The 23,854-nt window shown below is 35.0% G+C and overlaps 2 protein-coding genes and 1 non-coding gene across 3 annotated transcripts; 1 reads left to right on the top strand and 2 right to left on the bottom strand.

Annotated features, from left to right (window-relative positions):
- Positions 1 to 5,385: 5,385 nt before the first annotated feature.
- On the bottom strand, positions 5,386 to 6,804 carry LOC149391793 (uncharacterized). The gene is made up of 2 exons (XM_089621134.1): positions 6,373 to 6,804; positions 5,386 to 6,285 (listed from the first exon to the last, which is right to left on the bottom strand). The coding sequence occupies exons 1-2, from the start codon at positions 6,798 to 6,800 to the stop codon at positions 5,883 to 5,885; spliced, it is 831 nt and encodes a 276-aa protein (XP_089477260.1). The 5' UTR covers positions 6,801 to 6,804; the 3' UTR covers positions 5,386 to 5,882.
- Positions 6,805 to 15,849: 9,045 nt separating this feature from the next.
- On the top strand, positions 15,850 to 18,413 carry LOC149391792 (cytochrome P450 CYP72A616-like). Its single transcript, XM_089620055.1, has 5 exons — positions 15,850 to 16,123; positions 16,204 to 16,424; positions 16,704 to 16,951; positions 17,030 to 17,366; positions 17,855 to 18,413. The coding sequence occupies exons 1-5, from the start codon at positions 15,850 to 15,852 to the stop codon at positions 18,263 to 18,265; spliced, it is 1,491 nt and encodes a 496-aa protein (XP_089476181.1). The 3' UTR covers positions 18,266 to 18,413.
- A 3,596-nt stretch (positions 18,414 to 22,009) lies between these two features.
- LOC149391791 (U2 spliceosomal RNA) lies at positions 22,010 to 22,204 on the bottom strand. Its single transcript, XR_016300407.1, has one exon. It is a non-coding gene; the product is annotated as a U2 spliceosomal RNA (small nuclear RNA).
- Between the last annotated feature and the right edge of the window lie 1,650 nt (positions 22,205 to 23,854).

Here is a 23,854-nt window from a genome sequence, read left to right as displayed (position 1 = left end):
AATTTGAATAAAACATTAAATATATATATATATATATAATATTACCTGATGTATGGACTTTTCATTATGCCAAAATTATAATATTCCAACCCCATAAAATACAAAATATTATTTTTCTTAAGGTTTGAAGTTTTTTTTTTTCTTAATGGTCATAAACTATAAGTGAAAAGCGCATAGCAGATAAATCTATAATGATTGATCTTGTACTAAGTATATCATAAGTGAAATCGTACTTGATAAATTTTTTACGATTGATTTTCTAAATTAACACGGATATAAAAAAAATGACAAACGTTACGTATGATTTAATGACCAATTTATAGGCAACCATTAAGTTAATTTATTGGACTTCTTATTTAACATATTAATATATAGAAACTCAATGTGCCTACATATTAAAAGCCTACGACTTAAATACATTAAAAGCTCAAAGTCTATAATCTGTATTGTATTATATTAGATCACTTTTTATTGAGAGTCCAAAATAAATAATTATTTAACATATAAGTATTAAGAACCAACAATCTATGCTCTTTTCACATTTTATCAGATAAATACCTAGCATTTATATATATATATATATATATATATATATATATATATATATAAATTAAAACTAAATATGAACATTTGTTTAACGACAAACTTAAAATTGGGTTAAAAATCTACCGTTTTAAAAAAGTGATCAATCGTGTCCAATTCTTTTTATACATTCTAATGTGTTGTCATTTTATTCATTGTCGTTTACACTTCTATTGTGTCTATTGGTTTCGGCCCAAGAATTCCTAAGCCCAATTTGAATTTAAAGGAAAATAAAAAGTGAAGAACATGAAAAAAGTATTAAAAACTAGAAAATAAAATATGAGAAAACGCACAGAAGTCGGAGATATAAATATTGAGGGAAAAGAGAGTAAGGGATTTGATTAGAGGATTGGGTATTCAGATTGTATCAATTTTAGCTTAAATTTGAACTAAAAGACTTTTTATGTCGCCGTGCTTGTCATATACTTGATCAATTTAGGTATTTTTCAGTATTGGTTAGATTATTCCTCTTTTTATAAACAAATGATTGGTTACGTAGCCATCTTAAACAATACCAATTTGGTTTTAGCCAATCTTTAGTTAATTTCCCGTAAATAGTCATCTTGCTTACATGTCATCTTATTAATTGAATTAGTTTTACACTTTTGCCCTTATTTAATTTGACCGTTATTTTAATTAGGCAGTTTTTTTTTATTTCGAATAAAATATTGAAACCGAATAGGGAAATTTCCAGCACATTTATTGTTATGTATTTGGAAGTTTTTAGCGTTGACTTTAGTTAATTAGTTTATATTTTCGTGGCAATTCATTATGGTAAAATTTGTAAATATATTCTTCATTTATTGATATTATTTTGTCTTCCATATATTCATATTTTTAGAACGTCCAAAATATTTCCAGAATTTTTTTCATTTTATTTACACGAATATACTGTAAATATGCTTTGTATTTACAATGAATATACCGTAAATATGCTTTGTATTTATACGGATATACTGTAAATATGCTTTGTATTTATACGAAATACTGTAAATATGCTTTGTATTTACACGAATATACACCACACTACTACAAATTTAGTTTTCTGATGCGCATGACTATCAGGTGCGACTAGTCGCACCTAAAAGTCGCATCTAAATGACTTTCGGGTGCGACTAGTCGCATCAGATTGTCAACCAGAAGTCCAAAAAAATTTCGCTAATTTTTTTTTTCTTTTGAGTATCAGGTGCGACAAATTGTTTAAAATTTTAAGCGGACCAATTCTCCCCTCATTTTTTCATTCAGTTTTAAAATGGAAAAGAATTTAAAAGAAAAGAAAGGACACGGGAAAGAGAAAGAGAAGAAAGAAAGAAAAGAAAGAAGAGAGAAAGGGAAAGAGAGAGAGGGAGCCGAGAAAGAGAGAGCCGAGAGAGAGCTCCACCGCGCGCGCGTCCCAGCCGAGCAGAGCGCCACCGCCGCGAGCTCGCCGTGGCCGCCGTGACCCATCCTCCACCGAGGAAAAGAGACGTCGCCGGGAGTCGCGAGGACGCCGGAGCAAGAGCGACCACCGAGGAAGGAGTGAGTGGTTTCCGGAGAATCTAATTCCACGAAAATAAGGTGAGGAAGTCTCTTTCTCGGATGGATTTTCGAGCTAGGGTTTATAGCTCATAATTTGGGGATTTTGATTCCGGGATGATTTCTAAGCAATTGATTGTGTTTAGTTGATCTTTGGACCCGATTATTGATGTTGAGGACTTGAAATTGGTGATTGATTTCGGATTTCTTGGTTGTGGTTTGAATTTGGCCGAATTTGTGAAAAAAAAACTGTTTGAACTGCCTTTGTAAATCGACGTGGAAAGACCGATATGATCTGAGTTCTTATTTTTGGATATTTTTCATGGATAGTAGACTGTATGAGCTTTCTAAAATGACCAAGAATATGTAAATCCATTGAGTATTGAATGAGTTATGAATTTCCAAAGTTTGTGTTTCGCAGTAGTAAAACGAGATTTCCAGAATTGTAACAGTGAATTACGGGCTGTTTTTGAGATAGCTATTCTTGTCGTATATATGCTTGTAATATCTCGTTAGAAAGCTACATGAGTCTACTTTCATTTTCCGCTAGAATCAATCGATTTCAAGTTTTGTAGCTCGCGTTATGATGGCTTAAGCGCTAGTGGGTCAGGCTGTCGGGAATTCTTTTGACTTGTTTATGTTTGTCGAGCGTTTGATTCATGTGACTTGATGGTTTATGAATGTTTGAAATTGGGGGTTTTTTATTTTAAACGTGTTATGGAGATTTTGAGGTTATTTTCATGATTATTGGTTTGATTTGAGGTTGGGTTTGTGTTTGTTTTGGATTTTTGGACGAGGTTGGTTTGAATTTTGTGATGTTGGCCGTGAGTTGTGCTTGGTCCTGAGTTGTGCTATCCACCGGTATTTCTCTGTCGTCGTCCCGAGCCCCTCCGAACCTCGCCGTGCGCTCAGCCCCTGCTCACTCTCTGCCGTGCGCTCGCCTCGTCCCGAGTCTCTGCAGGTTAGTGTTTAGTTTAGAATTTGTGATTAGTTTGTGAAATTGTGAAACAGTAATATGTTTAGTTTAGTTTAGTTTGTGAAATTGTGAAATTGTAATTAGTTTAGTTTGTGATATACTAATATGTTTAGGTTAGTGTTTAGTTTAAATTTGTTTTAATTAGTTTTGATATATTGTAATTTATCAATTAGGAATTGTAATTAGTTAATGAAATTAAAATTAAGATTAATAATTGTAATAATGTAATAATGTGATTAGTTTATCAATTAGGAATTGTAATTAGTTAATTAGTTAATTGATTAGTAATTGTAATAATGTGATTAGTTTAAATTTGTTTTTGTTTTAATTAGTTTTGATATACTTTAATTTATCAATTAGGAATTGTAATTAGTTAATGAAATTAAAATTAAGATTAATAATTGTAATAATGTAATAATGTGATTAGTTTATCAATTAGGAATTGTAATTAGTTAATTAGTTAATTGATTAGTAATTGTAATAATGTGATTAGTTTATCAATTAGGAATTGTAATTAGTTAATTGATTAGTAATTGTAATAATGTGATTAGTTTAGGTTAAAATTAAGTTTAGGTTAAAATTAGTTTAGGTTAAAATTAATATATAATCAGCATATTAATTTTTTTTTTAAAAGATAAAGAGCATCAGATGCGACTAGTCGCACCTGATAGTCAAGACTTTCAGGTGCGACTAGTCACACCTGATAGTAGAAGACTTTCAGGTGCGACTAGTCGCACCTGATAATCAAGAGGATTATCAGGTGCGGACTTTCGGGTGCGACTTTGTCGCATCTAAAGTCGCACCTGAAAGTACTTTCAGGTGCGACTTTTGCACTTTCAGGTGCAAAAAAAGTCGCACCTGATGCTATATTTTGTACTAGTGCCATATGAACAAAAACAAATCATCCTTACAATCAAATAACCATTGAAACTCATCTTCCTCATAACGCAAATCACCGACCATCTTCCTTGGACGTCGGAGCCTTCTCGCAGGCTTTTGCAATCCCGACCATGTAACAACCTTGAATCATGGTGTTCCACATGTAAGCGTTGGGGCTGTGGAGCCACGGGAAGAGAGCGCGCGCGTGAACACCAATTTTTTCCCTCCGATTTTGAAATGCAGTTCATCTCTTTTTCCCGGATTGTGAACCTAATTTCAAAGAAAAAACCATCTCATACCGAAGAAGAACAACCCATAAACGAAAAAAATCATGTATAAACACACCCCCATGAGAAAATCGTGTTAACTGTGAATTAAATCGGCTACAAACATACCTTTTCTCGTTGATTTCGTTAGTCGTCGTCGTTCGTCCGATGATTCCAATTTTTTCCTCGTCTTCCTCTCTTTTTTTCTCTCGGCTTTTTTTTTTTGGTAAACAAAATGAAGAAAAGTGGCGTGTTCAAATGGGTATATTCGGTTAATCCACGGCCTTTCCTTGATTTCCGGGAATAGTTATGGCCGAATATTTTGGTTTAAATTTTGGTTTAAATTTTATAATATTTGGTGTGTAAATGAGCGGGAATTATGTGGGGACATTTTGGTATTTTATTAGGCCGTAAATAGGTTGTTGTGGCTATTTATAGGAAATTAACAAAACGTTGGCCAAATCCAAAATCTCTATAGCCGTGTGGCTATATAGCTATATAACCCGGTGTTTGGCTTAGTTAGTTTACCTTCATTAATTTGATATTGTAAAAAAAAAAGAAAAAAAAAAGAATGTCTCAATAGACATAAGAACATGAAACTCAATAAACCGGTTCTTGGTATGAGTTTCTGTGTTCTGTTACAACATCTATATATATGCACACTTCCGTGGTTTAATTTCTCAATGAGATATGATATTTTTAAACTTCAAATTGTAGAGTAGCGGACTGGTGTTTTACTTTAAGTTACCATTTTGTATTTTTATACTCAAATCAATTATAAAATTATGTTTTTCCCCTTATTGAAACAATACTACTACAAAAAGGAGAAAGAAAAAAAAAGCATATAGATATTTCAATAAATTTATATGAAAGTAAAATCGTGAATCTCAAAGAACATCGAACCACAATTAAAAAGAGGGATCATTTGTGTCCAAGCATCCTAAATATATCGGTATAGGTGACATGTTGTCTTCGTGTAGGGTGATTAAATTGAGATTTGGACACTAATGTCCTCCTTTTTTAATGGTAGACATTTATGTTCTATTCTAAGTTTTTTTTTTTTAAATTAATGCCCTCTTTTAGTATAAATAACGTGTCAAATTACTAGAAGAAAAAAAAACACAAAAAAGGCATAGAAACGTAACATCATGGAAGAAGAGGGAATTAATTACCATGTTTCTTGTTTTTATTTAAAATTTATACATATACATTTAGACTACATGTTGTCAATAAAAATGTGGATATATTGGTCTATGCTTTCAAGTATCCAACGATATCTAGACTACGCTTGTCTTCTCCTCCAACCACTGATTTTAGAACTCTACTACCTTTTTTTTTCTTTTCAAAATTATATTCGGTGCAAGTGCAACCCGTTTTTTCGTCTTCCAAAAGCTTCCCCAAACTAGTCGTTGATGGTGACACAGAGTGAATAGGTCTTCAAGAGCTCCTTATAATGACTTTGCATTTGAGAGGCTCGGCAAAACAATTGATATAGTTAAAAAAGATAGAACAAGAAGTCAAAACAATAGAGCAAGTTCTAGAGTGTACGTAGTTTCTAGTTTTCCTAAAGTACTTGTTATAAGCCATCTTTGCTCACCGATTTTCGAGCCCTTTAACCTGTCAATATCTCCGGCTGAAATTTCGGTAAGGAAAAAGACCGATCGCTAGAGACCGACTCTTTGACCCGTGATTTTCTCCAAGTAGGAGACTATAAGCGCCTCTCGCTCCGAAGCCCTCGCTTGCTCTCGGAGTCTCGCGACGGCTTCTCTGTCACGCGCTCGAGCCTCGTCGCGTCTCCGAGCCTCCTCTCTCTCGCTCCTCTCTCTCTCGATCCTCTCGGCTGCCTCCAAGAAGCTGCTGTGAAGCCGGTCTTGGTGAGCCACGACACTCTCGGCCAAGCTCTCGAGGAAACGAGTCGAGCTACGGAGGAGTATCGCCTTCTTCGTCTTCCTCTTTCTCTTCTTCTTCAAAACCTCTTGATGACAAGGCTCACTGTAGAGCTTCATGTTTCTTGGCTTTCCCTCAATACTGTTATACCTTTCAACATTAATATCTTCATTGAAATTCCTGAGAGACAACGATATACATACATGTGGATGAAGTTCAGAAAAAGAAAAAGCATATATTTTGTGAATACTAAGCAAAAATTATTACCATGAGGATTGTATAGCAGTGGAATATTCTTGATGAAGATCAGTCTGCAGAGAAATGTTTGGCATGGATTTGTGTTGAAGTCCCACCTCGTGTTGAGCGAAAGAGCTGCTAGACTCGTCGTTGTCGCCATAAATTAAACCTAATTTGTTTTCTAGCGATTCAACTGTGGCTTCTTCTGTGTCTCTTCTTCTGAACTCCCATGGCTGAAGAAACTGTGTACTCGTAGTAAACGTGGGTCCGAATAGGCTGTTGTTGATCGTTTGTGGTTGATGTTCTTTCTGAACAAGAAGATGATAGTGATGATGGGAAATATTGAATATGTTTTGCATCTGAGGGTTTTGGAGCGATGACAAACTAAAGATCTGCTGTTGATTAGGTTCGGGGAGATTATCAGTGGCCTCGTAATTTGTCGGCATGGAGTTTCTCATGAAGTGCAATATAAAGTTGGAAATAAGTTAATAAGTGAAGAAGCTATTTTGCTTTCTGTCTGCGTATTAGTGTGTATAGATATATACTACACACATATATGTGTATATATGTAGTTCTTGTTCTTTTCTTCTTCTATTCATACCTACATTGCGAATAACAAACATCCGCAAGCCATAAGATTCGATGAATTAATTATTGCTGCTGGGTTTTTTTTTCCTTACAATTTCATTTAACGTTTTCTAGAAAATAACATTTATTCCTTTGCTTATTATATTCAGTTTGTACGTACGGCATACACATATTGAATAATTGTGGTACCGTGGTATGGACTACTATGGCATCGATCGGAAGTGGAGCCCAAAATTTACGTCGATGACAAATGTGTATCAACGTTATTGATAACCACACCACACACATATATATAAGTTATATATAACTGGTATTATTATATGATGGTTCATAAATTGTACTAGATCCCTTAAAAATAAAAATAAAATAAAAAAATAGATTATAAGACCTATAGAGTATGTTAGTTATCCTAGTCACTCTAACGAGCGTCACTTAATTAAGGGGTTTCATCGATGGATAGTTTTACATGTATATCCATTTTATAATTTTTAAAAATTTTACCTTTTTTTATAATGTACGATGGCCTCGTTGAAACCTCTCCGGAGAATCCTTAGTTTTTACATTTTTGGGGAATTTTTATAAATAAAACAAACCTCTGCCTGCCTAGTGCTTCAAAATTTAAATAGATATAGAGTGAGAATCTACTTAGTTTGGTATGTAACATTTATTAAATGGAGAGAGAAGGGCGGCAAAGATAGACAGCGGCTGTGGGACCAAATTCCGTATTATGGGGACTGAGATACAGTGGCGTGGAAACGTGTTCAGAGCTTTCGTGTCTGACGACACTAGAGACATGTCGTTTTGGATTTATACAATTTATGTGCACGTGATTCTGCAGGCTACATTTTGTCCTCTCTCTCTCTCTCTCTCTCTCTCTCTCTCTCTCTCTCTCTCTCTCTCTCTCTCTCTCTCTCTCTCTCCAGTTTAACTTTAACCTAGATTTTGTGTACCCAAATCTATTAACCTGTTCTCTCTAAAGTTATTCCATGACAAATAAGAAAAACCTCGATGCCAATTCTAGATTAGTCCTACACCCACAAATTCTGTCAACCTATAGTTTAGTTGGCCTTTTACTTCCATGGTAACTTGTATTGCAATTATATATGTATATATATATATATATATATTAGATAGTGAGGTTCATAATTAAGATGAAAACACAGAATATACTCAAAGATTAAGAATTAAGATAACCTCGTTGGATTTATCATTTATCATTGGTATTCGGATTAGGCATGTTAATAACCCTTTATTTTCTCATTTACCGTGTGCAAATTGTCTAAACATAAACATAATGGGTCTTTACACTTTAGAAATTATTTCACACGGTTAATTTTTTAATTCCGTTTTTACTCTATGGACTCGTACCTCGATTTCATTTTACCCCCTGGACTCGGGATTGTTGCAGAACTCATCTCAGAACTTAGACACGTGTTACAACTTGACACTTCCGTCAGTATTTGGACGTTAAATTTAACTTTTCGATGACGTGACAATACTTTTAATAACTTTTAATATTTAAATATTATTATAAGATTAAATAATTAAGTATGTATATCTCTCTCTCTCCTTTCTTCTTCTTCTTCTTCTTCTTCTTCTTCTTATTCTTTTATTCTCTGCATTTTTTTCTTTTCTTCAATAACGAACAAACAGCAGATATCAATGGGTCCTCCGAATGGACAAGCCAAGACGAGGCAGCCAAGATGAATAGGAAAGGCTTGAAGTGGAGCCCGGAGGTTCTGGGCGCTCTGATAAAAGCCTTCTGCGACGAGGGCCTGAGAACCGAGGCTCTCGTAATCCAAAACGAGATGGCGAGAAAAGGGGTTTTTCCGAACGCAGTCGTCTACAACACGCTCATGGACGCTTACTGCAAATCCAACCCTAAATTAAAATCCAATTTGGGGAAAAATTATTTCTCACCTTGTTTATGAAATCTCTCATCTTCAGCGCCATTTTCCTCTATTTCCTCTGTTTCCTCTTCATCAACAAGGACAAGGTACTTAAAAAAAATCCCAGAAACACCAGGGAGAGAGAGGAATCTCGGAGATTCTCCCGTTAATCCATCTGAATATCTCCGGGGCTCGAGGCTGGCTTGTTTTCCTCGCCGGTCGTTCCCGAGATATTCACCTGAGTAGGGTTTGATCCGAACGTGAACTCGTGCGGAGAGACATTTATGGGAATCGCGATGGAGCGTTGGGAATCGCGGAGCCAAATGCGGGAATCGCAGCAGGGATGGGCTCGCTCACTTTGGGGAACCCTAAGTTAAACATCGACTGAGTTGGATTGTTGTTACTGGTACAGGGACGGACCCGAAAATCTCCGCCTCGTACTGGTACAGGCTTCAAGCGCAGAGCCAGTCGACGGCGTCGTGTTTTTGGTCGGCGGTCGCGTCGGTGCTGCCGGGGGCGGTGTTCGGAGTGGTGTCGATGGCGGTCGTGGTTCCGGCGACGATGGTGACATGGATCTCCATCGTGGTGCTCTTGGCCTTCTTCGGGAAGCCCCGGAGGGACTTGGTGGTGGAGGGAAGGAAGATCACCGCAGAGATCGTGGGCTTCGTAATCAGGATTTTGCTCAAGGAAGGCAATTTTGTCGCCGCTGTTTGTGCCGTCTTGGGATACTTTGCTCTCGGGTTTGATGAGTTTTGTTTATTATTGAATAAAAGAAAAAAATGCAGAGAAGAAAAGAAGAAGAATAAGAAGAAGAAGAAGAAGAAGAAGAAGAAGAAGAAGAAGAAGAAGAAGAAGAAGAAAGGAGAGAGAGAGAGATATACATACTTAATTATTTAGTCTTATAATAATATTTAAATATTAAAAGTTATTAAAAGTATTATCACGTCATCGAAAAATTAAATTTAACGTCCAAATACTGACGGAAGTGCCAAGTTGTACACGTGTCTAAGTTCTGAGATGAGTTCTGCAACAATCCCGAGTCCATGGGGTAAAATGAAATCGAGGTACGAGTCCAGGGGGTAAAAACAGAATTAATCCTTTTTTTAAATATGGTACGGTTACAACAATTAAAGTTCCAGATTGTCAAATACCCCTTCCACCGACTACGACGCCCATAATCTTCTGAAAAATCGTAGCTGGGAATCGGGGAATTTTCAATCTTGATTAAATTTTCCAATGTACTCTCTTAATGCTGGGTTAGATTGAAACAATTATGACCATCATGTGTAGATGTTCGTTTTGACATACTTGCATTTGACGACTTGGTATGACAATTGCATACTAAAAGACTAATAACATCAAATACTTCAACCACAAGTCTACTCCAATTTTTAATAGATTAGTGACATTGTTTATGAGAAAATAACGGCAAAAATACTTAATATATACGGGTTGTATCACTTATAAACTTATTGTTTAAAAGTTGCGGGATGAATACTCAATGTCGATTTTTTTGTCTCTCCACCACTATCAAGAGTGTTATTAACTTGGTTGGAATGACACATGTCAACATCTGGTAATTTTGATAAATAAAAAAATAAAAATATTTTATTGTATTTATACTTTTAAAAAAATTAAAAATTAAAATTTTTATATTTAAACAAATTATTAAGATATATATATATATATATATATATATATATATATATATATATATATCTCATATACATACCTATTGGTTGAATTTAGACGATAAAATTTAGTTTTTTCATAAAAAAAAAAAGAGAAATTAAATTGAATAATTGTGATGCTCTAATTAAAAATACTATATTGTTTACATACCATATAAATAAGGGCATTGTAGCAAAATAGCTAGTTTGAAACTATAGATTTTGTTTTTAGCCTATGTTTCATAACTTTTAGGGAAATAGCCAACGTGCTTAGGTGTCAATAATTAATAGACTAATTTTCCCTTTTACTTAATCAAATGGAAATAATGAATATAATTATATTAAATAATAGGCAATAACAATATAAAATAACAGACAATTTCAAAATTGTTATACGTAGCCTTTATCCTCTAACAAATCTCAACAAAATATTTTATCAAAGATATCATTAATCACGCGGCGTGCTAATCTAGAACGGCTCACCAAGACTGACGTTACTGTTGGGAACCTGTCAACAAAGATAATAAACGTAAATTACTGGAAATTATCTCATTCTCCACATTTAAGTAATTTGAATGGAAATAAATGGAAATAACTGTAAATAAATCATCTGTACCTCTACATTTTTCCAAAAACAGACATTCGAAAATCTTCACTGTTAAAAAAAATTAACAGTGAGAGTCGGGTCACCTCTAATCAAGCTGAAAATAAATGGAAATAACTGTAAATAAATCATCCGTACCTTTACATTTTTTCAAAAACAGACATTCAAATCTCCACTGTTAAAAAAAATTAACAGTGAGAGTCGGGTCACCTCTAACTAGGCTTCGATCGTCTCTCCCGCCGACCACCGCCGTCGGATCCGCGATCATCCCATCTTCGATTGCAGCCGTCGGATCCGCGAACATCAACGACCTCCGTATCGTGTGGTTGGCCTTGCACGACATCTCCGCAACCAACTCCTTGGCCTCCTCCGAAAACCCGCCCCGGCTCAGAATATCCACCACGCACCCGAAATGTTCGACACAAGGTTCGACCCCGTCGAGCCTCATCGACCCAAAGATCTCCCGAGCCTCTTCAACCAGACCTCCGTGCCTGCAGGCCGAGAGAGCCCCGAGATAGGTCACTCCGTTGGGCTTCGAACCGGACTCTCTCATCTCGCGGAACGCCTCGGTGGCTTCTCGGGCCCGCCCGTTCTGGCCCAGCCCGACGATGATCGCGGTCCAGCAAACCACGTCCCGTTCCCGCTCGCCCAGCCCTCGGAAAAGCACCGACGCGTCGTGAACTTGGCATGTTGAATGTTAAAAAAAAAACCCAGATCTGATTTTGTGGAGAGAGAGAGAGAGAGAACGTGGTTAAAAAAAACCAGATCTGATTTTGTGGAGAGATAAAAAGAGAGAGAGAGAGAGAGAGAGAGAGAACGTGGATTCTAATATTTGGTAACTACCTTCTACAAAATAGGAATTTAACATGCACAAAAAAAGGAAAAAAAAATAACGTGATTTTAAAAAACTACTTTAATTATTGAGGACAAAAAAGTAAAAAATATTTTGTCACCTAATACGTTTGGCTATTTCCCTAAAAATCTTCAAACATAGGCTAGATCTCAAACCAAACGTTTTAGGTGGCCTAGTTACTTAGAAAACTCTATAAATAATTATATAAATTGGCTCAAAAAAATAGAAATATTAAAATAAATATAATTACTTGAAAAATCCTCATACATTGTTTTAATTGATATATTAATTTAGCCATTTTCATAAATACAGTAATTTGAATTTGAATTTTACAGTAATTTTTTTATATATATTTGGAATTTGAAATATAAATAAAATTATCCCTAAAGCTATCAAACATTTAGAGTTTGAAATATTTAAACAAAGGAGATGTATAAAAGATTTAGTGTTCAAAAGCTTTAAGCTTTAAACATTAGTATTGTGTTTAAATATATATTTTTTTAATATACAAACATGATTATCTCAATATATCTTAGAGTTCAAAAGATTTAAACAAAGAAGATGTATAAAACAATTAGTGTTCAAAAGCTCTAAGCTTTAAACATTAATAGTGTGTCTAATTTTTTTAAATATATATATATATATATATATATATATATATATATATTTATATGTGTTTAATATTGTGTTTTGTCAAAAATATTGATTTTGATGTTTAAAAAAAATTATGTATATGTCTACCCTTTGGTTTTTAATTTTTATGCCAGATATTGACACATGTTATTCCATCCGAGTTACACTCTAGGTAATAACGGAGTGACCAAAATATCGACATTAATTATTTATCATCCAACTTTTAAACAATAACTATATAAGTGATACATCTCGTAAACATTATATATTTTTGTCGTCATTTTCTTTTGTTTTATTTTTCGCTTATGTTAATGTAAGTAGGTTATTTCGATTTATCCTCCGTTTTATGTTAATAAATTCATATATGAAGTAGACAATATGCATGTGGTGTATACATACGATTTTTCGTACTTATTTGTTTATGAATACTTATTAGTTTATCATTTTTTTTTTTTTTGTGATTTACTCGTTAGTAACAATAACTCGTCTTTTTATTTTATTTTATTTAACTGCAGTAAATCCATATGATAAGTGCTTTAGTTGTAAAATCTGATCAGTTCGTTACTCATGAGTTGCGACATGTCTTGGATAAGAGCATCTCGATCCTTGATTATAATAATTAAGAGATAATAGTTATAATTTAATTAGTTTGGATATATATGATTCAATACAGAAGAGAGAGTTAGCAGATTAATTTTACTTAATAAGTTTTTTTTTACTTAGAATTAATACTAATTTTGTTTTAATTTTTTAGAAATTGACTTTCAATTTACTTAAAATTACAATTTTTAGGATATGAGAAAAAAAAAATTGCAAATGTCAGTCATTAATGTCTATATATATATATACACACACACACATATAGAAGTCTCGAACTCCAAGATTTTTCTTTACTATAATGTAAGGAAGGAGATCTGATAAAAAAAAAAAAAATGCAATGACTAAAAGTCAAAATTCGAAAAAAAAAAAAACAAAAAATTGGCTAAGTAAGCCACCTAAACTATAGAAATTGTGAATTAACCAACCTTTGATAAATACTTTATAAATAGCCAACTTGCATACGTGGCAGCCTATTAACTACCTTTTTTACATGTTTGGCTGAGTTAAATAAGTCTTTTATTAATCTGTTAATAAGTTAACTTGGCTATTTACAAGAAATTAATCAAATGTGGGTTATATCACAATTCACTATAACCGTGTGGATATATGTATGCATGATAATGGGCTCAGTCAATATGAAGGCAAATTTGGGCCTGCTTGGAACGATCATCGCGGCATACCTAGGACTAGGAGTCAAGGCCCATTTTTGGGCTCTACGTTGCCTTTTGTGTGGTGGCATTTGCAGCTTAAGTCACAGCTTCAGTCATTCCTTGCATTTGTGTCACTTATTTGCTAAAATTGCATCCGTATAACTTATTTGCATTTGTGTCACCTATAGAAAGTCTAAATTACCCTCTTATAATAAAATCAATCTCTCTCAAACTCCCCGGTCAGATCCGACAAGAAGAAGCTCGCCAACTCTCTCTCCCCTTCCTCATCTTCCTCCGCCGCCGCAAAGAAGAGGCTGGTTCCGGCGGAGACCACCAGCGACAGCGACGAGAACGCGGCCGCCCACCGGCGACAGCGACGAGAACGCGAGGCCGTCGGGGCTGTGGTCGACGGCGAGGCTCGGGAGGCAGTTCGAGAAGGAATCGGGAGTTTGGAGAAGAGGATTCTCCGATCGTCGTCGTCGGCGAGGAAGAGGCTGGTTCCGGCGGAGACCACCGGCGACGACAACGAGAACGCGAGGCCGTCGGGGCTGTGGTCGACGGCGAGGCTCAGGAGGCAAATCGAGAATGAATCGGAAGTTTGGAGAAGAGGATTCTCCGATCGTCGTCGTCGGTGAGGAAGAGGCTGGTTCCGGCGGAGACCACCAGTGACGGCGACGAGAACGCGAGGCCGTCGGGAATGTGGTCGGCGGCGAGGCTCGGGAGGCAGATCGAGAATGAATCGAGAGTTTAGAGAAGAGGATTCTCCGATCGGCGTTGTCGGCGAGGAAGCGCCTGGTTTCGTCGGAGACCACCGGCGACGGCGACGAGAACGCGAGGCCGTCGGGGCTATGGTCGAAGGCGAGGCTCGGGAGCCAGATCGAGAAGGAATCGCGGAAGAAGAGGACGAATGAATCTGTGTTGATGTATTTGTATTTGTGAAGGAGTCTATTTTTTTTTTGAAATATTTGACTGCGAGTCTACTTTTTGTAATTTGCCCTGTGAGTCTATTTTTTTCAAAATATTTGACTGCGAGTCTACTCTTTGTAATTTCTTCTCTGAGTCTACTTTTTTTTCGAAATATTTGACTGCGAGTTTATTTTGAAATCTGCGTAAGGGTATTTTGGTCCTATTTTTATCAAAGTGACATCTATGCAACATTTTTTTTCGTCGTGACTCATTTGCAATTTGGAGCCGAGTTTGTGACTTTGATGCAAATCTCTCTTTTGTGTGCCGCCCCTTGATTTAATAATGTCCTTTTTGTCCAAAGCGTGTTAGGGCAGTTGTTGGGTTTTTATTTTAATTAGAAACAATAAAATGCTATAAAATCAATAACTAACTACCTGACTATTTTCTCTAAAAAGAAAAACAAAAAAACAAAGGACCTAAATGTAACCTTTATAATCATGGGTGATGGGACTATATTTTAATATTGGCACGATCATTGACCCAACACCTCAGGCGATTTTGACGGGTCGCCTCGTTGAAACCTTATTGATATACATATATATGTTTGGGTGTGGTGTAGCACTCAGTTTTTTTTTTTTTTTTTTTTAATTTATTATCGGATGTCCCACTCAGCTTGCTTGGTTTTCGTGAACTGCGTCGTGTATGGGATCAATAACATTTAAACCGTTTATTTGACTGACTGACTGGCTTAAATTTTGCGCTGCACCTTTAAGGCTTCAAATTATAACACCGTAAACGATATTCAAATTTAAAAAAAAAAAGAAAAAAAAGAAAACTAACTAATCTTCAAAATTTACAATTATTTACCTGGCCAATCTTAAAGTTAAACGCATGCATGGGGATGGCTAATACTGACAACGTCCCATACATAATAATAACAGTACTCGGTTAAATAAATATTGTACCACAAGAATCGTGTGTACTGGCGCTACACTGAATCGAAACTTAGCTGATTGTCTTTTAACTTCCGTGTATAAATCTATCAAAATCTCATCTTATTGATCAAGCCCTATATTATATCGAGCGATCACACATATCCAAACCCTAGCTAGATATGGAGATCTATAATATTTTATTAACTTGTTCAGCGGCTCTAATTGTGTGTTGCGTTGCGAGAGTGATTCACAACATCTGGTGGAAACCGATTCGGTTGGAGAGTCTCATAAGAAGCCAAGGAATCAGAGGCACTTCATACAAGCTATTCATTGGTGACATGGAAGAGATGAGAAGGACCACCATGGAAGCTTGGTCCAAGCCTATGTCCTTGGAGGACCATCACATCGCGCCACGTGTCTACCCTTTCTTGCACAACATGATCCAAAAATATGGTAATGATTTAATAAGACAAAACTGCGAACCCTATTACTGTATAAAATTATAATTATTATTAATCAATGGGTGTGCACAGGCAAAGTTTGCTTGTGTTGGATTGAGAGAAGACCGAGGCTGATTATCGCCGACTCGGAGATGATCAAATTGATATTGGCTAATAAAGACGGTGACTTTGTGAAGACCCCACAAAACCCTCTCGTGGATCTTCTTCAGCGGGGAATATCAACCTTGGAAGCACAAAAATGGGCTGCTCGGAGAAAGCTTATGACACCTGCTTTTCACCACGACAAGCTCAAGGTAAAAACAATAGTAAATAACTAATATGCCGGCCCATAAACACAAAATTTAGCAAAATTTAATGACAAAGACAAAAAAATATTGAAACACATGCATGTGAGCTATTTTACTAATTTTAGAATAATATTGACTACTATCTTACAAGTTTATATATTTTAATATACTATTTAGCTATTACAACACCCTAAGTGTTTTTTTTTTTTTTTGCTTGAAATCGGTTTTCAAGGGTATTTTTGTCAACAAACTAAAAATTCACGTACAAATTACTTCTGCGGACAGGGAATGATAGGAGCGTTTTCAGAGAGCTGTTCGAGCCTGATTGATCGGTTGAAAGAAGCAACGTCGAATCCTGATGGCACCGGAGAAATAGACGCCGCGTCGGAGCTTCATATTCTGACCTCCGACGTGATTGCCCGGACGGCCTTTGGAAGCAGTTACGAAGATGGAAAGAAACTGTTCGATCTCCAAAAAGAGCAATGTGTTTTGGTGATCGAAGCCTATAATAGCATCTACTTCCCTGGTCTCAGGTTAATCAGATTATTCATATATATAAATTTGCGTCTGCTGACGTAATTATAATGTATTATCATCGCATCGTGTATCAGATTCATACCGACGAGGAAAAACAGAAAGAGGTACAGAGTGGACGGAGAGATCAAAGCGATACTGGTCAACATGATCGAGAAAAAACAGCGAGCGTTGACCGGTGGTGACGTGGACTTGCTGGGCCTGCTTTTGGAGAGTGGAATGTCGACGGAGGACATAATAGAAGAGTGCAAACTCTTCTTCATCGCCGGCCAGGAAACCTCCGCCAATCTGCTGACGTGGACAATAATCGTCTTGTCTCTTCATCCGACGTGGCAAGAAAAGGCCAGGGAAGAGGTTCTTCGTTTGTGCGGGAAAAACACCCCTACGTTTGACGCACTCAATCGCCTCAAGATTGTAAGTTCTATTATTACCAAATTCTATTAAACTAATTATATATTTAACAAAAATTTAGCAAAATAACCAACTTAAACGTTTGTGTTTAGCAAAATAGTAAACGTTTCGTAAATCTTAGGTAATAATCACTGCATTTTATATACAAGTGTATTTTTACAAAAATACCCATAAATAAGTTCAATTTTTTTTTAATATTTATAGGTATTTTTGTAAATATACGCGTGTAAATAAGCGTAAATAAAATACACTGGTTATTTATCTAGGATTTACAAAACGTTGACTATTTTGCAAAAACAAACGTTTAAGTTTGCTATATACCTAATGACCTTTTATTTAATATGAAAGACTAAAAAAAAAATACTCATATTTTTTAATGTATTTAGTTTGGTAATTTTTTTCAAATACTCATAGCACTTAAGATTATTACTTTTATTTAAACAAAAATGTTCAATAAGGAAATTAATTAATTATTTTTATATGGCTATAAGGTTACAATGATATTGAACGAGGTGCTGAGACTATACCCGCCGGTGGGCTACCTTCTACGGTACGCAAAGCGAAACGCCAGCGTGGCAGGGATGGAAATCCCGGCGGGGACGGAGACACTTTTGTACACTCTCTCTCTTCACAGCAACGACGAGTCTTGGGGCGATGACGTGGCAATGTTTAAGCCTGAGAGGTTCGAGAGATCGTCGGCGAAGGAGTTCTTTCCGTTCGGGTGGGGCCCGAAGACGTGCCTCGGACAAGGGTTCGCAATGATGGAATCGAAGATGGGATTGGCTATGATTCTTCAGCACTTTTCGTTCCAACTCTCGCCTTCTTACACTCATGCTCCAATAACCGGAATCACTCTTCAACCGCAATACGGCGCTCCCATAATACTACGTCGTTTATCGTGATCTGCATTATAATGAAATTTGATGAGGATTCATGTTTTAAATTATAATTGTAATTGTATAAGTACATTCATTCAAGAAGTGATCGACACAAGTTTCTCATTCGTGTTCAAACAAATACTTTCTTCTCTGTTTTCAGTTGTCTTAAAGCATCAATTGCAATGTCTTATTTGTTCTACCCTTCTGATTTACAAATTGATGAATGACTGATAGGTGCGTTAATCACGCGTAAAACTCCTATCCCTCGGCTTAAAACGAGCGAGTTCTCAAGTGTCTTTGATAGTTTCGAGTGTGTTTTTGATGATTTACAGGTACAAAGGAGCAGAGAAGCTTAAGAAGTCATTTTCGGAGCAAACGGGAGTCGAAACGCAGCAGAATTGAGGGTTATAAAGAAATTCAACATTGAATATTGACTTCTCGCGGCGCCATGTGATACCAGCGCGGCGCCATGTAATACCAGCGCGGCGCCAGAAAAACCCGTCACAGATGGCGGTCGTTTACGTTCAGAAGCGCGGCGCGATGGATACTTAGAGCGCCGCGATGTACTGCGACTATTGACCGTGGCGGCGCGATGGATGCGATTTGGGAAACTGATTACGCGTTTTTTATTAAACCTGGGCCATTGGATCTCATTAAGTAACCCAGAAAGACATCTTTTGTTTAGTTTTTATTTTGCTTAGGTTGCTTTGGCTCATCAGAGTTTTTTTTGGAGAGACAGAGATTAAAGTGCCGTCTTCATCGATTTCGTTCATCATTATTTTCACAGTTCCAATTCCCTTCCTTTAATCTCTTGAACTCCAGTTTTTATTAATGAAAATCATGTCGTTTGTCTATTTGTTTTTGAGTAGTTCATCTTTTTCTTTCATCTTCCTTCTTCTCATCATCATGAACTAAACCATCTAAGGGCTATGGCGTAGCGAGATTATGAAACGGTTATGGATTCCATATTATGATAGTGTAGAATTGTTATCGTTCTTACCGCTTTGTTTAATTCAAGTCTGAATTTAATGCTTGTATAAGAGTAGCCACCTTGTGCATGATTCGTATTTCAATTTAATGCTTGAAAGAGATTAGGTTGATTTTGTTCTTGATTTGAATTACTATAATACATTCCTATGCTAGATATAGATAGGTTGTTATAGAGTCGTGGTATGCTTCTGTGTTCATTGTTTGCCTTGTTTTTATTAGTTGAGATCGAAAGATAAAACTTTGGCATAGGCATAGGTTGCTAGATGCTTGAGAGAGGTTTAGTGACACGATCAACGTTAGTGTGATTAGCAAAGTGTGAATGATAATGATAGTACGTAACTTTCATGAATCCAAACCGTAGAATGAACTCGTGAAACCATAGTCTTTACTTCTCGCTATTCATACAACCCGTGCTTTCTGTTTATTTATTCGTTTATAAATGTAGTGTTCTATTCAACTACAGTTTCCTAAGTTCTCTTCGTGCTAGTGAAATTTGAATCTTTAATTTAGCCTAGTCCTCGTGGGATCGACTCGTACTTACGAACTTTACTACTTGAGCGACTACGTGCACTTGCGTGTGCAAGAATTTCGCAACAATGACATGAATATAGGAATTCGTTGTTATCCTTTTATTTCAAAATGGTGCTGAAATAAGTGGATAGAGTGCCTAAGTCTGATTTTATATTACTTTTAAGAATCTCAACTAATGGTCCCCCCCTTTTTTTTATCCATCTCAATTAAGTGTATAAACCTTAAAATGCCTTCGTAGTTCATCCTTTATGCGCGCACGATACTGTGATTATAATGGTTGACTTTACGTTTAGCGAGGTTTGTTTTTGATATTTTATAATTACATTTTAGCATTATTGACTAAAATATAATTTAATGTGCTACTATATGCCCAGTTTTATTGTAGCGCTATTATTGCAGACATATTTGTTAATTTACGAAAAAATTATTTAAATATATCTTCACTTCTTTGTCAAAATAATATATATATATATATATATATATTGGTGAATTAGCTAAATAGTCAATTTAAAGTTATGAATTTGCAAAATATTCAAGGTTTGTCTTAACTTAATGAAATAGTCAAAATGTGTAGCAATTTGGTTTCAAAAATTTTTTTGACCCCAAGATTAATTTTTTTGAAAATGATAAATTGCTTATAATAATCGTCAAAAATTTTAATCTTGGCTCTCAAAAAAGTTTTGAAAACGTAAATTTGACTACTTTGCTTAAAAGTTGAAATTTGACTATTTTGCTAATTAATAAGTTTCAAATTGCTATATATATGAGATATCTTTTATTTTATATATCTTCACTTCTTTGTCAAAATCATAAAACTCTTAATATAAGTTCATTTTATAATTACATCTTAGCATTATTGACTAAAATATAAGTGCATAGGTTGCTATCATTTGATGATACCTCAGTTTTAAATTAGCGCTATTATTGCACAGACATGTATTTATTAATTTACGAAAAGTTTTAAAGTTTTAATATATACATGGGATATCTTTATTTTATATATAGGATATCTTTGGATTCATGTAAGGGCGAATTAAAAAAATAAAAAAATCGTATAAAATAGGTATTTAAAACTTATTGATTAGTAAAATGACAAAAGTTTCAATTTTTAGCAAAGTAGCCAAATTTATGTTTTCAAAAAAAAATTTTACAGCCAAGATTTTTTTTTTTTTTTTTTTTTACGATTCTTATAAGTATTTTATCACTTTCAAAAAAATTAATCTTGAAGTCAAATTTATTTTTAAAATCAGATTATTGCACATTTTGGCTATTTAACTAAATTAAGACAAACCTTGGTTATTTTGCAAATTCATAACTTTAAATTGGCGATTTTGTGCCGATGGTCCAAAAAAGCAGAAATTGCGGTGATCGATGAAAAAATTTGAAAAAATTGTGTTGACGAAAATTGCGGTGACCGACGAAAATTGCGGCAAAACATGGAAATTGCGACGGAAATAATATTGCACAATTTCAAATATAAAAAAAAAAAAAAAAAAATCATACACATATAGAAGTTCTAAACATACATAATAAATTTCAATTACAATCACACATAATACACAACTATAATAAGTTAAAACTTCAAACTCAGATACATATAATGAACACACATAATAAATTGAAAAATATCAAGTCCAACACAACATAAGAAACACACATAATAAGTTCTAAGCACATCATAATTTCATGTACTACCCCAAATAAGATATTCACTAACAATATATCATTTTTCATATTTTCAAATACTTGTTTATGAATACATATATATATATATATATAATATAATTACAATTTCCTAACAATTAACTTCCAATTAACATCAATTTAAAATTTGTAATCTCTCTAAAAATATTAAAACAATAATATGTTCACCATGAAAAAACCTTAAAAATTATATTTTATATGCTGAAAAACACAAATAAACGCAATTTTCACACAATTTTCATATTATATCTCGAAATATTGTTGAATTTGCACTAGCTTGATCGGCTTTTGGATGACGCGACCGAAATTACATTGTGATATGCGATGAAAATTGTGACGAAAATGACACGATTTTTTGTATTTTATATAATGGACATATAAATGGATGCAACATGAATGCAAGACATGGACATTTCCATGCACACAATGAAGAAATGCAGATATGATAATGTGGGACTTCTCAGACATTTTAAACCTTGGGGTCATAGTGTTAGAAACATTACAATTTGATTTCAAGTCACACAAAAAATTGAACTAGGATGGGAGGGGTGCGCCGGCCCAAGCAGTAGTGCAAGGCATGGGCGACGCTCGTGGGCCCCAGCAGCAAGCTACTGTGGTGGGCCCACCCCCTTAAAAAATTAATTTAATATCGTGTGGACCATTGGCCCACATATCAGATATTAAACTGATAAGAACAGATACTACACTTGATCTTAGCCAAAAGGCCGAGAAAGGTATGAGGTATATTGGAGTTTCGTTTTCTTTATATACCCGTTTTCTTCTTTCACATTTTGGCTTTTTCATCGATGTGGGACAAATAAGAAACTAACTTTTTATTCACATGCATAGGAATGGTGAGCTCACAAACCAAAATACCTGTTTTCTTTTCTATGCAGGCAATGTGATGTGAGAAACAGTAATTTATTAAAAGAATGTGACGGAAATTACAACAGTAGTGCAATGCAATAAACCTCATCATATACAAAATAAAAATAAAAACCTTAAATAATCTAGGGTACCCAATAATCTAGGGTACCCAATAATCTATAGGTCATATCATTTATAGAAATAGGTAAGTTTTATATAACATATTAGCATCATTATTTCCATAATCTATTAGACATGATGTACATATGACAGGCTTTCGCTCATAAAATTCAATCTTTAAGGGAATACACAGCATGTACATATGATATTTGCAATATCTCGTAGTAAATTTTCTCATAAATAATTGAGAGTTTGCCTCGTAAAAGAAGCAATATAACTTTCTTTCTTCTTTTAAACCAAGAAGCAATATAACTTAAATAGCCAATGTTTGTGCTAGAAAAATAATTGCACTAATCTATAAGATGTGGGTGTAATTTGACTTTTAATTCTCTTATTACCTTGATAAAAGATTTCAAACCATAGAATAACTCTTCACTTGCTCTCAAAAATTTTTTGAACAAGCTGCGATAAATTAAAACGAGTTGCTAATTGTTGCGAATAAATCACACACTCAAGCAAGCGCACGTGTCGTCCAAGTAATATAGTGTACCTGAAGTACAAATATCGATCACACGAGAACTAATAATTGTAACGATAACAAAAGATGGTTTCAATAGAACAATAAAAATAAATAAAACAATTAACTGGTTATAAATCAAAGAGAAAAGCATGGCTACGACTTCACCACGAACCGACTACGTTGACTATCCCTATATTGTCTATTGTTGCCTCATTCCTATGCTACCAATCTCACTATTTCTAACATATTCACTAGTCTCTCTCGAGTGTTCTTAATAACCTATGCAATTGACAGATTGTTATCATATCGGCCTCTAATCCTATAAAAACAATCACACGCATAAAGAACGAGAATTCAAACGATTGCACTCTCGCCTAGAGTTTTCTACTAACCTAGGTCGATCATGATGATTTTAGCAAAAACATGATAAATTTACTCTCTCTCGTGTAGCAAACAAATCCAATATAACAACTCAAAGGTCGCTAATTAATGAACTGGCATAATTAGAATGACTAATAATCAAGCAACCATAATTAGAATGAGCATTAGATAAATATAAGGCTATCATCAACTTGTTAATATCGGTTTGGGATACATCGCAGCCCCATAAATATCTAGCCGCTAAACGAATGCATAATCAAAGCTAAGCGTAAAATAATAATCGAAAGCAATAAAATAAACATTGAAACTAAAAACGAATTCGTATTAAAAAAACGATGTTCAGCAATATTATAAAGAAATTTAAATAAAATGAAAGAAGAGAAGAAAGAATAAAGAAGGAATAGAGATCAAGTGACTCGTCGGGTTGTCAATCTCGGCGAAGAACACTATTTCTTTCTCCAAAGCTCTCAAAAACTACCAAACACTATATAGGAAACAAA

The sequence above is a fragment of the Urtica dioica genome, chromosome 7, assembly GCF_054948205.1.
Source record: "Urtica dioica subsp. dioica isolate 48M chromosome 7, U.dioica_male_clone48M_v1_H2, whole genome shotgun sequence".
In the NCBI taxonomy this organism is placed as follows: Eukaryota; Viridiplantae; Streptophyta; class Magnoliopsida; order Rosales; family Urticaceae; genus Urtica; species Urtica dioica.
The sequence above is the reverse complement of the archived record's forward strand: the minus strand, read 5'-3'. Positions and strand labels throughout refer to the sequence as shown.